Source organism: Poecile atricapillus, chromosome 5 (genome assembly GCF_030490865.1).
Source record: "Poecile atricapillus isolate bPoeAtr1 chromosome 5, bPoeAtr1.hap1, whole genome shotgun sequence".
In the NCBI taxonomy this organism is placed as follows: Eukaryota; Metazoa; Chordata; class Aves; order Passeriformes; family Paridae; genus Poecile; species Poecile atricapillus.
In genome coordinates this window covers 18,090,289-18,105,637 of record NC_081253.1, presented here as the reverse complement: position 1 = coordinate 18,105,637, position 15,349 = coordinate 18,090,289, and the positions used below count along the sequence as shown (strand labels likewise).

Sequence of the window (15,349 nt, the reverse complement as noted above, 5' to 3'; positions counted from 1 at the left end):
TATTCCTGGCAACCATTAATCCCATGTCAGTACTACCTAGCAACGTGTAGTAACATGCCATTTACTCCTTAAATGATGTATTTGGTTCACTTAGACATTTCTGTATTGTAACTCGCATACCTGGGGGGGAGGAGATGCTGACTTCCCAAAATGATAATTTCTGGGTAATTAATGACCTCTTGATTTTAGTGTCATGTTCTCTCAAGTATGTCTGAATCACCAAAACTCAGAAGTTGAGGATTGTCTTGCAATTTGCAGTTCTTGTTGCTTTGAAATGAACAAAACTTCTGTGTAACATCTATTAGTATGCTCTTATTCTCTGACCTTGTGAGCATGAATTGAAGCATTTTGCTCATCAAACACTGGGGTTTTGTTGCTTTTACCTTAACCCTTGTGTTCCTCTGTAGAGCTTAACTGTCACAAGCTGTCCCGAGTCCATTGATTTCTGGTTCTCTTTGACCTTAACAGTGAGGAAAATTGTCATGCACTCACCAAGAAATAGTATGGATTCTTGATTGCCAGATGTTTGTACGTGTAATGCAAGTGGAGCCATAGGTGAGAAGAAGGTGGTGGTCCTGTGGAAAAAGTTACAGAAATTACTCTTGGAGGGGTAGAGAAAATTGGCACAGAAAAAAATACTGAAACAATTTTGGAATAGTGAGGCAGAGCCTTTGCAGTGATGAAATAATGACTCAGTAAGGTAAAAAAATATGCTAGTGTTTGCATATTAACTTTTGTGTTAGTTGGATATACAGTCTTAAAATGAGGATAAAAGGTTGTAATTAAGGTAGAGAAGTGAAAGGGTCAGGCACCAATTTATCGAAGTCATACTCTCAGCAGGTGGCCCAAAATACAGGCTTGTACTTTGGCCAACAGTTTTCTGAGTAGGTGCTCTTTTTTTCTGAATTTGCACAGCAGCTAGGACAGTTTTGTTAAGGGCTCTTGAGTACTACCTTTTTCAGGACAAACTAAATTTGGTGGCTGAATTTAACAATAGAAACCTGTTTCTCTGCAGACTCACGCAACAAGTGTATGAATCAAGAATAAAATGAGGCGCTCTTTGATGTAGCGGTGTATCTACAATGTAAATGTCTTAAGGCGGTGGAAAGAGAAAACAGTCCAAGGGCTGTGCTGACCAAATGTGTGAGGAAAAGCCTGCTGGCACAGCTATGTTTGTCCTTCAAAAGGCGTCTCCTGGTCTCTACCCCAAGGCTTTTAAAGAAACTAAACAAGCATGGCATAAGACAGTAAAACTTGCATGGTTGTATAATTTGTCCCATAATAAGAACAGTGATATGGAAATGTTCTGCTTTGAATGTGAGGGCATGCCACCTCAGAGTTCCATAGGGATTTCTGCTGGAACTCTTAGTTCAACATGTTAATAATCTAGGAAAGCAGCTGAATATAAGGTGACACTTTGATGACAGTAAAGCGTTATTATTCATTGTAATAAGAGGATATATGACTCTGAGGACTTGCAGAAAGATTTTTCAAAAGTAAATGGATAATAAAATGAGATTAAATTCGCTTTAGATAGACTTACTACAAGTCAGTTCGCCATGTGTATTAGCAAAGGAATAGAGAACAAAGGGGAAACCAGCATTTCACCAGTGTATAAATCTCTAATGACAATACAGTGCATGGTTCTGGTCTCTGCCATATCCACAGGGATGTAGTAAACAGGAGAAGGTTCGGAGAGGATCAAGAGAGATGGTCAAAGGTGAGATATGGCTTAAGGGACATGGGAACTGAGACCATGTTGTGTTCTTACATTTACCTTTTTTTCATGTGTCAATTTGTCCTGTTTTAACTGTTCCAAGTAAGTGAAAAAAGAACATGCAGCAGAATTGTCTAATGATGATGCATGAAATCCTTAAACCAAATGTTAACTAATGGTAAAATAATTAAGTCCCACTTACTGTTGAGTGATGATATAATCTAAGATCAACTTTCCTCAGTGATGTGTAACTTACATAAGAAAAAGAAGTTCTTGGTCTGCTTCCAAGCCATTTGCAAGCCTCTTGTCTATGCTCTCTTCTCCAATTCTTTTTGATTTAACAAAACTATTTGCCTTTCCCTGGAGACTTGACTGTGTTGGTCCATCACAGATGAGATGTCAGCTCAGTAGGTACAAAGCAACTGAAGAAACAGAGTATTTAATAAAGCAAGAATTTAATCTGGAAGAATGCCATTCTTACCCTGGTAATCTGTGTTTCCTGCTATTCTTGCTGCTTTCAGACTTCAGTTTCTCATGGATGATTACTTTTTAAAAAAATAATCATTACTATTTCAGGGTTAGATGAAATATCAGATAGTTTTTAAAAAGTGCTATTTTATTTATAACAATAGAGACAATAGGTTCAAAGAGTTCCCAGCTTCACAGATTTGTCCCTTTTGGGGATTTTTAAAACCAGGTAATTCTGAGCAGCTTTTCCATGCTCACATTACTGATACATGTCCATTGAATTTTAACAGTGCATTGGGCTTTTTGGAGTTCTGTTTTGAGTTTTCCTTTTTTCTCCCCATTGCAAAGGTACTAAATGCTCTGGGTAATAAAGACAAATGAATCTGAAAGTATTAAAGATCTAAAAATGAGTACTGGGAAAGTTTTGGATTATTTTCCTCACTAGTACATACAAGTCTTAAGCTTTTGTTCTTGGAAACAATTCTATGGATTGAAGAGCCTGAGAGATCTGTACTCAAATGTGACCTGTACAGGGACCTCTTTGTATTTTTTTTTTTAATTTTGTTTGGAGTGTTTTGTATTTAGCCCTATAATATCATTCTATTTAGCAAAATATAATTATTTTGCTTCTTTTAAATATACACACTAGAAATCAGAAAAGAAATTGCAGTTTATGGTGCATTCACATATATTGCCTTTCATTGCTGATACTATTCAGTTGATGTTTCAGTTTTAGGAAGTGTTGCTAACAGCAATGCCAGGATTTGTAATTGAAGTAGATGCTTTATGAAAAAAATGAGAAGCACATTAAAATTCTAAACAAAATTCTAACAAAACATTTAAATTCCATTCCTTTATATGGTGTTTTTCTTATCATTATTTTTTTTTTTTTCCCCTAATACCCTGTGCAAGCTCTCCTCCTTCCTCATCTTTTAAAGTTCTTATAATTTTACCTTTCACAAGTATTCTGGGAGCTTAAAAGACAAAACCAAAACCACAAAAACCCAACCCCACAAAAAGCAAGTAATCTGTGCTGAGTGATAGTGAAGAAAAAGTAAAAGTACCGTCTGTCAGATGAAGGGAAAATGGCCAGGTACATACTTAATCTTTCTGTCCTTTCAGGTTATCTGAAATGTTGAACACTTGATTGTGGTTGGTAGTATTAAATTCTGTTGGTCACTCCCTGAATGAAAGCTTTATGATTTTTCAACAGGGATAAATTTACTGCCTAATCTATGAAAGCCATAAGGAGGCTATTGCTAACTAGATTAACTGTATGTAAAATAACCACAAGATAACAGCAGGACCAAAAAAAAAAAAAAAAAAAAAATCAGATGTTTTATTACTGTGAGTATTAACTGTATATTTCTAGCTGTAGCCCTTAGACCCGGATAAGAATTACTGCCTCCAAGTGAAATTCTCAAATATTGTGTCTTGTGTGGGACATACCAGCCACAGGCAATATGTTGGTGTTTTAGCCAACATTGATACCCTGTATGCACCAAACTTTTCCTACAGGCAGTCTTGTCCTGCCAGCCTGGCTGCCTCTGCATTATTGCCTTCTCCAGCTTATCAACCAAGTGAAAGGACTTTTATTCTTCTATTGTTAACTGTTGCAGTTTGGTTGCAGAACACAGCTGATTCATCTAATGGTTTAATTCAACCGTACACACGTTTAGGCAAAGCTGACTTAGATTTCTGTTTTGTCTGGCATTAGTGTGGAATGGATGCTGGTGATAGGACTTCTCAGGTAGGAAAGGTTAGATAAGGAAACGTCAGTAATGTTGTTTACTCAGCACACAGGTACTCGCACAGATGTTTTCCTCTCACTGAAGCAGTACTCAAGCTACTTTGAAACACACTGTGGCCTGATACAGATCTAGAAGCAACACTTACCAATGATTGAAACCTGCAGGATGTTGCCACTGATGACAGCACTTGCCCAAAGTTTGTTGACTGCATTCCTTCCCAGTCCCTAGGCAGACTCAGCTACAAGCAGCCCTCCCATGGCTGAACGCATTAGGGCTGACTTTGGGAAGAGGTAACTGAATCGAGAATTGTTTTTAAGCTGCTTTTAAGCAGCTTCTGGTTTTAATTGACAATGAGGTCAAGCTTCTGTAAATTATCCTACTTTAAACACTTCTGAGCTGTTTTTGGTTTTGTGATAGCATAAATATTGTGCTTGGCTTGTGAAATTGATTTGGAAAAATCTTAATTTTCAATAGTTTTGTAGGTAGTGCTGATGATCAAATTAACTGGATGTAAATGGGTATTTGCCTCTGTTGTCTAAATATTCCATTAATCCCTAGAATATGCTCACCTGAGGTGCTTAGTTGGCTATCTCACAGGAAGAGGAAGGCTAAAAAGCATGGATGGAAGGACTAGTCCTAATGCTAAGAATTCCCATTAAACTTGTTTTGTGCAAATATAAAGGGGTGCGGAAAACAGGATTGGATTCTTTTTATGGTATAAAGCCACAGAAGACATAACAAAGCTACTTAATACTCTCTTTTGAATTGGCTGCAGTAGATATGTCAGGATTACAGGCTGTACAAATCTCTAGATGTACTCTGTAGGCTGTTTGGTCAGGTGGTGGGATTATAAATAGGTAGGCTTACTGATGTCAGCAGTAGCGGAAGGGAGCAACAGTGAGCTTGCCATACACACACACACACCCTCCCTTCTACCTCCATATGCTATTGAAGGAAACTCACCTCATATTAATGGAGAAGAACCACCTGTGCTATCTTGGAGGTAAGCAGAAAAGCGGTGTAATCAATTTTAGCTATTATTCTTCCTTCTCCTTGTTTAGTGGCTGAGCAGAATGGCTTCAAAGTAATATTTGTGTTGTGCTGTCCTAACACTTGTTGTGAGGAAAAAATATTTACCAATAATTATATACCTGCAGTAGCATATAAATCCTTGCCTCTTGGAGAGAACACAGAATTCAGGTGTAGGGCAGTACATAAATTACCAGAACTTAAATATAGGCCTGTATGAAGAAAGAGGAATTAGTGTCTGTTGTCCTTTTTCAGACAAAGTATGGAATAATCCTCCAAAAGGTTTTTATAATCCTATCTCTGGCTAAGAGATGAGGGTGTGTAAAAAGGTTTATCCATGTGGACAAACTGCTGAAATTTCTGTGGTACATTTCTGGGTATAGAAGCTGTTACCTATTTTATTTTAAGTTGATATTTGGTGCTTAGAAGCTCAAATGAGGTTTTTGAGATTATTTTAAATGAAGAATGCTGTTATTTCATGCAAACGGTAGAGCTTTTCTGATTTCTTTGATTAGCATTCATCAGATTTTGATTTAATTTTTTTGGGGTGAAAAAACCCCCACTATTGCTTGTAGTACCTTGTAAAAGTTGATTCTTTTAGTGTCTAATATGGTAGAGTCCTTGCTATGTATTCTGTGTGTTGTATACTGGTTTCATTTGTCATGGAAAGCATTAGAATATTTTGTAGTACCTAAATAGACTGAATTCCTAAATAACTGCACAGTGCCAAGATGCACTTTGCTTACAGCAACAAAGAAAGATTTTAAGAAAGTGAACTTCTTAAGTGAAGTTCAATTGAACTTCTTGTAGATGTCAGTAGGTTGCTGGCACTATATCATCTGTTACCATGTTAAAAACTCAGTGGTGAAGTATATTGCTGTAAACTGGCTGTGGTAGAGAAAGTTGAAAAGAATGCAGGGGTGAATGTAGAAGTGAAGTATAGTAGTTAGAGCAGAGCATTCATTAGGAAAGTTTCTTTACAGAAACAGACCAGACTGCTGATGATTATAATAATTATTATATAAATAAGATTTTTTTTTTCTCTTTTATATTTAATGCTGAAGCCCTGTATCTTTTTATGGAAAGTGCAGAGGCTTTCAAATGGAAGTAGCTGGTCATCCAAAATAGCTGTGGTGTTACCATCATGAGGGGAGCCAGCTTTCTTCAAAGAAATGTCTTCTCTCTTCCTTGCCTCTTGCTCGTTGCAAGAATCCAGTAAGAGTGGATCCAGGGGATTTTGAGCATGCAGATATAAGCAGAGAAAGGGGATAATGACAGCCCTTGTGTGCAGATGGGGATGAGTTTGAAGAAAAAAATAAGAGCATTCATTTGGGGCCCTGAGCTGCCAGCCAATGAGGGAGGTAAAGTTAAAGTAGGACAAAGGGGAGGGAGCTCCTGCTGTCAGTGGCTGTAAAGGTGGCCATGAAAACTTCTGGTTGGGTTTGTGCTGTGCAGGGAGCTGGGATGGGACTTGTGGCTCTGCTTCGTAGTGCCCACTGCCCCTCACAGAGTGCCTAGTGCCTGAGATGAGGCTGGGGCTCCAGCAGCAGCACTGGCATTTGAGGAGGTACTAAATGTGACCCTGTTCTGGAAGGTAGAAGGTTTTTCCACTCTGCTTTCTGAGGAAAATGCAGGCAGGAGAGTGAATGCTGAGGAGGCAGCTGTAAAGGATGAGCAGGAGGATGTGGTGGCAGGTGGGTACTCAAGGCATTTGTTAGTGTTGCAAGCAGTGTTAGCCCAAGATGCGCAGTGTTTCTGCTTGGGGAACTATAGCTGCTGTCCTCATACATTGGGATAAAACTCTTTATTACATCAGGCTTTTCTGGATACTAACTGCCAAGATGCTTCTCTTGAAATCTAGTAAATAAAATGCTTGGTTTAGTAAAATTTCTTAGCCTAAACAACTCTTTTTTTTTTTTTTCCTCTTTTCTTTCCTGTAATGAGCAAGGATGCCTTATTTGCTGACCTGCTTGTGTGTGTAGGAACTCTATACATTCATCATGTGTCTCATAGCATCTGTGTATAAATGCACACAGATATACACACAGAGATATTTATATTTAATCTTGCTCAGGATAAGAAACTCTTCCTGCATCCCATTCCCTTCCAGTACTTAAAGTCATCTCTGTTCTTCAGTTTAATAAATTATTCTACTTCTGGGTTATGTGATTGTATCAAAGATTTTACATGTTACGAAACTCTAGATAAAAGGTATAACTGCTAAGAGAGAGTTTCTCGAGAATGAGGAACTTACTAAAAGGGAGAAAGCTTGTTCTATTCAAAACACCTGCAGGAAAAATGAAAATAAATAGCAGTGCTTTCTAAAGTTGCATTGCTATGCTTTCTCAGTTATTCTTGCTGTATCTGAATTTTCAGCTGGGAAGTGCTACTGTTGTAGTTGAACCCAGCCTTCCACAGCAGGTAAAAGGAGAGAGGTTGGATTTTGCCTTTCCTGTTAGTGTAGAGCTTCTTAGCTGCTGTCCTGCAGCATTTGACTGTTACCCACCTACATCTACACCCACGTACCGGTATTTGAGGCATGTATGTCTGAGGGAAAAGGGAAGGGTCTGTATTAGCCTCTTTCCTGGCTTCTGTGATACTGAGCGCCTCTGCTTTTCTTTTCCTTACCTTTCCCAGCCTCTATCTGTCCAGTCTCTGCCTCCAGTGTTACTTCTAAAACATGATTTTGAACAGGAGAAAAAAGCAGCAGCAGCAAAGCTCAGATAATTGACAATTTTTACTTCTATTGATGTTCAGAATAGCAGCTGGAAAAGCGAGGAGCAGAGCTAGGTGCTTCATCTGCAGGCTTTGAAAAGACAGTGGCATTATCCGTGCTTTCATGACTGGGGGTAACAACCAGAAGGACAGATTCAGGTTTTGTTATATTTGAGAGCCCTTAATTGAACTTTCTTACTAGTCATGGAAAAAAAACCTCAGCTGTACGAGCAACCTTTTTAGCAGTTCTTGATAAAGATTTGAGGGTTCATTTTAGTTTATTTTTACGTTTGCTTGAGTTTTAAGTATTTGTTAGATTTATTAGTGTATCAAAGGTTAAGCTCCCCCTTTCAGATCAAGCTGCTCTTTGTGTTCTTTTCCTGTTTATTCAGCCAGTTATTTATTACTCAATTACTGTTACAGATTTACTGCTTTCTCTTCCCTGCTCTCCTTGTTTTCTGTCAGGCTGTTTTTGTAACTGTAAATATAATAAAGGCTAACTAAACCGTACAAGGTTTCAATTGTTTTGAATGCCATTCAGAATTTTTCTTCTTTCTTTTGGTAGCAAATCTAGGTTACTTTTTTGCATTTTTTACTTTGAGAAAAAGTTGCAAAACCAGATAAGTATCTGCTTTCTGCAGCGGTGTGTCACACATGGACATGCCAGGATTGTATTTGTATTTTATATTAGCCCTATTTACTTTAGAAGTCTAAGTTCTCAACCTCTTTAGAAGTAATGTCATTGGAACTAATTTTCCACATAATTTTATTTGTTAGTTTTTTTTTGTTTGTTTTTTTTTCGAGGAGAAAAAGAAGCACTTCTCTTGGCACAACAGAATTTGTTGTAACAAAACTTTTGTATCAGAACACATTTCTATAATCCCTCAATAATAATAATAAACAACTTTATGCTAATTCAGAGGAGAAAGTATTTTTCATTTTTTTTATCCTCTCTTGCCTGCTAGGATTCAGAGCTTTTGGCTCTCTTCCAAAGAGCAAAGCGATTCTTAAGCCTAGAGGGGAGCTAACTGTGTTTTGTTGGATGGTACAAGACAGCACTAAGTTAGCAGCTTTCTGTTCTCAGGAGTTGGATCTTTCATATGTTGTAAGTGAGCTTGAATAGATCATTGTACTATTAGTTATGATTTGGCTTTGAAGGGCAATGAATTAATATTTTTTTTCTAGAAAAGTTTTAAATTTGTACTTCAATGAATTAAATTATATGTTTATACCAGAGTTAGTGCCCCTTTAATGCTAAGAGGGGCAAAATTAAAAACATGCCCATAATACCAATTTGTGCTTATGTTTTCTCAGAGATGCTTCTTTTTCCTTGTAGCGATAGAAAACATTTAATGAATTATGGCTCAAATACAGTCGCTTCTGTTTCCAAGGCCGTCACTGCCATGGGGACAGATAATCAGAGGGGGCAAGTGTCTGTTCCAAATGGTCTGGAGGGAACTGAAGGATTCATTTTCTGCTTTCTTGCTTTTAGTGTGAACCAGACATCCAGAGATTCCATTGAGCTTTCACCTTACTGTCATGGTTACTGTCCCAGTTCTGTGATTTATTTCTCTCTCGGGTAAGACTTAAAAAAAAATCTTCTGAGCAATGAGGCTAGCTAGGGGGTAAATCCACACATCCCGTTGACTAGAGAAACTTTTTCTCTCACAAGATCTTTGAAAACATGTCCTGATTCCATGGATGCCTCCTTTTCTTGATCCACTTTATTTATTGAGAGTGGAAATGCATTTTACCTCTTTTTTGCTTTCTTTATAGCAGAATAAATGTTTGAGTAAGAGAATATCTGCAGATGATTTGTTGTTTGTTGGAACCTCACTGACTAAATCCATAGAGATAATGTTCAAAGATCATCTAATTAGTAATATTATCACCCATAGCATTATTACTGCCATGTCAGTTGATATATCAGTTGCGCTATGAGTTACTGTGTTGGCAGAGATATACGTCTCTCAGTGACTTATTTTATGCGGTGTTATTTTTCTCTATTATTTTTAAAATTCCAGTGCAATTTACAATATTTGTATCCTTTCAGTCTTGGGAATTGTACATAGAAGTGCCCTGTAAAATCACCTGTTACCACAAAAGATTAGCAAACTATTCCTCTCCCTGGAAATTTAAATTAAAGTGTGTTTCTGAAGTTGGTTTTTTTCTTGGTACCTATTGAGCCACCTGCTAGACTCAATATCTGTACAATATGACCTCCCATTTTTCCCCAGATAACTAAACAGATGAGTTTAGAATCTGAAAGATCATATTTCTCTCTGGAGCAGATACAGCAAGTATTTTTCCTTTATATCGTCCTACATGTATCATAAGCCTGGCTTGAAGGGATAACCTAAGAATGGACATTGTTTGACTCTCATTGATCCGTACCTTGATCTTAACATCTAACTGGTGCTTTTATAGTAGAAATAAAGAGAGAGCTTGTATATCAAACAGTGATATTGATGTTGAGATGAAAGCCCAGTATCAAGGCTGATAGTCATGTTACATTGATGCTCTGGGGCTGGCACAGCAAATATTTGGGCTGCTTAACAATAAGGAAAAAATTTAGAATACTACCATATGTCTAACTTTAAAGTAACCTTTTTTGAAGCACTTAGTGGCACCCCAAATTTTGTATAGAAAACTGTGTGCCTGGTAATAATTTAGTGAAGATGGATAGAATTTATTTTTGAAGTATTTTTTCATCTATACTTAGGCCTGAAATATATAGGAGTGATTTTTTGAGTGACCTGCCTTGACAGCTGCAGTCATGTGCTGGACTATGAGGAGCAGATCAGATAGTAATGCTGCAGTTGTCTCCAAGCTTTTTCCTGGCAAGTAGCGTTTGATCTTGAAGACTTGCAGTGGTGATGCTGTGAAACCATTATCCACAAAAAGGGAACAGAATAAACTCAGTCTAGAAGACAAATTTGTTCTGTGAGCGTTAAAGATGAGTGTTGGGCTGGGGATTCTTATAGATATAACTAGGAGCCTAAATATTTTGTATACCTGTTGGCCAAAACTGATGTATCATTGTTACAAAAACCAAATCAATGCTTTTAATATAGGCCTGAATTCTTGTTCAGCTGTTCCTTGTTAGAGAAGATTATGTGTGAGTGTTTGGCTGTCTGCTTCTATGACATGGCAGTGAAACAGCATTATTGTAATAGTCAGGAGAGCATTATAATAATTGCTTTGGATGAGAGGTTGAAGACAAAAAAATCTCTGGAAGAAGCTTCATTACAGTGGACTTTTTCCTGTCATGATATGATCTTAGTAGAGTTAAATCCTTTTCTGACTCTGAGTGAAAATAAAACCAAGTGCTTCTTGTAATTTTGGAAAATACAATTTTGTAAAGTTTGATTTAAAAAAACCAACTAGTTGCTTTTTGAATAAGCAAGTGTTCTTCATAGTGCCTTAAGTCAGATTAACCAACTAAAGTGTATCTGTTGTGCTTAGATTTTTAATGCACTTTGTTTAATGAACTATTTCACTACCTGAGAGATGACTGACTTGCAAGTGAGAGCCTTATGACCTTTCCTGTCCTAGGTGAATGCTATAGAAAGTTCTGAGAAAATGTTCTGATGTTAGAGGTTAGATTCAAAATAATTTCAGTGAGAGTGCTATCAAGCTGTCTTTGTATAATCTCATGTAATTGTGTTCCAAATAGGAAGTTAAGTGCTGGAGACAGTAATATTCCTTGATGCTGTAGCCTTTGATTGTACACTAATCTAGCAGATAGATTTCCTCTTTTTTTTTTTTTTTTCCTTTTTTTGGGAAAGAGGTTCTTATTGAAAGGAAATGCTGGTGAAAACTGGAATACCCAGGTCACTGTAAGTTCAAGCATTTCTCATTATTTTATAGTGCCTTCCTCTAGTTACCTATAGTTAAAAATATTCTGCTTCTAACTTCCTAACAGCATTTTTTTGAATATCAAATAAATGATGCGTTATTTATTTACTGTGTCAGACCTTTGTTTTAAAAAGGCTTCTATGCATTGAGATCATTGACACTTTTTTCTTTGCAAGGAAGAAAGTTATTGAAATCCAGCAATGGCATTTTATTCTGTTGAGGTGGGATCTGAAGCACATAAAATGTTGACCTCGCGGTCTTGGATTTGATTTCAAGATGCACTGTTTTTCTTAAAAATTGTACTCTTCTATTTGCTTTTAGCTGAAAGAATTCTTTAATACAGGAATTGCATTGTCACACAGACTGGCAGGAATTGTAGGTGGGACTTTGGAAATTTAGATTTCTGAGAGATATTAATCATTTTTCTGGGAAACAATATAACTCCACTAGATAAGAACCAGCTGAATGCCTTGGCATAAAGCAGTGGGCTCCAGGTGCTGTGGCAAACAAGTGAAATAGAAACTCTGCCCAGGCTGCAACACCACAAGGTGGTTTGTGGGTGCCAGCGAGGCATTGTGGATGTTCCTCTGACAGCCTTGTCCAGGGCTAGGAGGGTTAGCCAGTTGTTGGGACTGGGACCCACAGGGACAAGGAATGGGTGAGGACCCACATCCTGTAGGATACTGGAACACAATTTCCAAAGGAGTTCATATTGTTATTGAGTTGTGACCTCATTTGATTAAAATTTCTCTTTGAATTCCCTCTATATTAACTAATTCATAGCTAAATAAGCTGCACTTTGATTCTTCCTGCAACTTTCCTGTAATTCTATAGTAGCCATGAAAATTAAGACCATGGTTTTGGTTGTTCTAACTTCTTCTACCATTTATTTTGAAAATGAGAACAGGTTGGCTTAGGTTCTAGTACATCTGGAAGCTGTCTGAACATGAAAGGTGCTATGAGTAAGACCACTTACTGAGCACTTTTTTTCTGGCCTCTAAAGTGTTATTTTTATATGATGGGGAATTACTCTCTTTGTTATGATTGTATTTTGCCTTACTAAAAATAACAGGTTTTTTTTAGGAGAAGAAATTAGATTAACACCCTTCTCTGTCTTTTTAGCAAAATCATTACAAATCAGCAGCTGTCCTGGTTTGCTGAGTACGTGGTATAGGTTCAGAGGCGAGAGAGAAACAGACTTTTGATGGTTCTTTATGATGGAGAAGTATTTGCATTGATGGTATAGACTTGGAGGTACTTTTGGTGTTGGGATAAAATGATTTGTGGAGGACACCTTGGTGAGCAAATCACTTACATTGGCTTCTTGAATTGCAGAGTAAGGAGAGGAGGGTTTGTAAAAACCACCTCTGCAAGTGTATTTCCATCATCACCTATCTATGTAATCATGGTCACCTGAATTGTTTGTGTTACCCAGTACCAGTTCTGGGGCTGGGAGTGCAGCCCAGCCTGCCTGTCAGGCAGCTGCTCCCCAGTAAGGTAGAAACAAGCTGAAATAAGGAAAAAGCCATGAGACCAAATGCAAATGCTTTGGGCTGAACAGGAGAGATGAGAGAATTAGTGAGAACTGAAGAAGAAAAAAACAACATGGCATCTGGAAATAGAAAGTGAAAGCATTGGATTCCCAGTTGTTTAATAAGAGGTTGCCAAAAACTTGGCATGACTTCTGAGAAAGTACGCTTGGGATTTTTCTTCCTTTGTGTGGGGTGGGACAGGTAAGCATAACTAACCATAAACACATTCACATTTTCTAGGGGTGGGTGGGGTAGGTGGTGCTGCAGTGTGGGACACAAGACTTCAGTGGCCTTGTTAGACACCTGACCGTGTGTGTGTTCTTCATAAATATGTGGAACTTCAACTGTTGCACATGTGTTTTCATGAGAGTATTTGATTAGTTTTAGCTCTCTAAGTTAGACGTTGTATGAATAAAGCACATTTATTTTTGTGTGTTGTTAAGCACTCTGGTGGTGGTAGAGTTCCAGTGATAAAATTGCATTTGTATACCTAGTGGAAAATAGACTCCACTAGCATTTGAAAAGAAATTTTTCTGTGACACTTCAAAGATTAAATTCTGTGATAAATAGCTTTAAACAGTCATTTGAAGTTAAAGATGTGTGAAAGAGCAAAGAAGGGACGACAAGCAGTACTAGTTCACTTTGGGGTTTTTGGTATTAATGTTATAGGGTAAGTTTTTATGGTTTTGGGATTTTATTTCTAGTAGTTCTACTGATGCTCTGTACTAGCTAATAATTTATATTTGGTTATATGAAAACTAAAAATCTTGCAAGAAAACCCCCAAAGAAGCTGGGGAGGAATACAAAGAAGTTTGATTTACGCATTTTGCAATGTTCATGTTATCCTCAAACAACCCAGGCACACTGCTGTAGAGACCAAAGTCAAATTTTCAGCTCATGTTGCACATCATATAGAACACACCAAACTAATTTAAAACATTGAGAGAGGAGGTAAAAATTTTGAATGTGGATCCTCATTCAATGTTTTTGGAGGCCTGTGAGTACTCCCGATTAGCTCGGAGGGGCTGTGAATAGTTAATTATTCAGCACAGAGTTCTGAAGTTCAAAACTCTAAGCACTTTCAGCAACAGATCAGTCATGTGAAGCCTTGTTACAGTTGTTTTTTACAGTGCTGCTGTGGACCTTGTTTGTTCTACATTGTGAGTGCCTTTAAACTTTGTTTTCTCAAGAGAGGTGTGTGTTTCTAGTCTTATGCTAGGTTTTTTTGTTTTAATTCTGTAGGACAGTTATAGGGGTTAATTTGTTTCCTTAGGTTTAAAGTAAACAAACTTTGATGTAGCTCCATCTAAATGATGACCATATTTTTGGAATCTTTGTGTATTATATTGAAATGTATTTTAACTTTCTGGTAATGTTGCTCCATTCAAGAATGTTTATAAGAAATTCAAAAGCTTTTATGAGGTAATGCATCTTGACTGTGTTTTGGTTTTGTTTCTAATGGCAAAATTCTTAATAATAGTATATTTTCCTTCTGAATATATTGGTTAATGCAGGGAGTTATTGAAATAAAGGGACATGTTGGACTCGATGTTGTAGGACATGAGAGTCCTGCATTCAGAATTTACTGTAACATACATATATTAAGATATATAGAGGGGTTTATGCTGTTTTCTAATTTTTTTAAGTGAAAAAAATGCAGCTTATTTAGTGGTCAGTCCTTGTGCTCAAGAGTAAACTGGTCACTGACATGGAAAAGGGTATAGAAAAAATTAAAACAGGAGATCAGCATAGGTTGAGGGGAATATATGAAAGCATATCGTGAGTGAAATATTACAACACAGTAAAAATTGGTTATACTTTTAGTTTATTATTGTATAGAAATTAAATACTGTAGAACTGGTAGGATTTCTTTGAATAATTTTAATAACCAAGGGAAAAATTTGAGGAGGAAAAGTGTCACTATTCGGTCCAGTATCTATCCTGTATTAAGCACATTGGTAGTACATTTGGCTTCATACTGCATAATACAATATTTCTGTTTATACTAATCCAGTAAATCTCTTTGGAGAATGCACAAATAAGGGTCTTTGCATAACCCAAGGGAGAAAAAAACAATCAACTAATTTAGTCTTTATGGTGCATTAAAGAAGTCTTTGACTTGATGCTTATTGGGCCTTTTTTTTTTTTTTTTGGTGATGGATACCTTAGCCTGTTTTGTCTTCTGTCACCAGTGATAGTCTATTTAAGATATTCTCTTATCCCTTTGTTGCATATATTACTTCAGGAAACACTAAAGTGTCATTCGTTTCTCTTTTGAG

At 37.1% G+C, this 15,349-nt stretch overlaps 1 protein-coding gene across 10 annotated transcripts in view; it reads left to right on the top strand.

The window, feature by feature from the left end:
- The window catches only part of COBLL1 (cordon-bleu WH2 repeat protein like 1), a 79,149-nt gene that overhangs the window by 27,680 nt on the left and 36,120 nt on the right, over positions 1-15,349 (top strand). For 3 of the 10 annotated variants that reach the window (XM_058839586.1, XM_058839584.1, XM_058839582.1), the window contains exon 1: positions 6,364-6,659. The exons of 5 other annotated variants lie outside the window; for them this stretch is intronic. Coding sequence is in view for 1 of the 5 variants with exons in the window: in XM_058839581.1 (XP_058695564.1) it covers positions 11,488-11,519 (32 nt within the window). In the remaining 4 variants the exon portion in view is untranslated. Of the gene's footprint in view, positions 1-6,363; positions 6,660-11,462; positions 11,520-14,198; positions 14,231-15,349 lie in introns of those variants that run through there. 2 more of the 10 variants (XM_058839581.1, XM_058839583.1) reach the window with 2 other exon arrangements.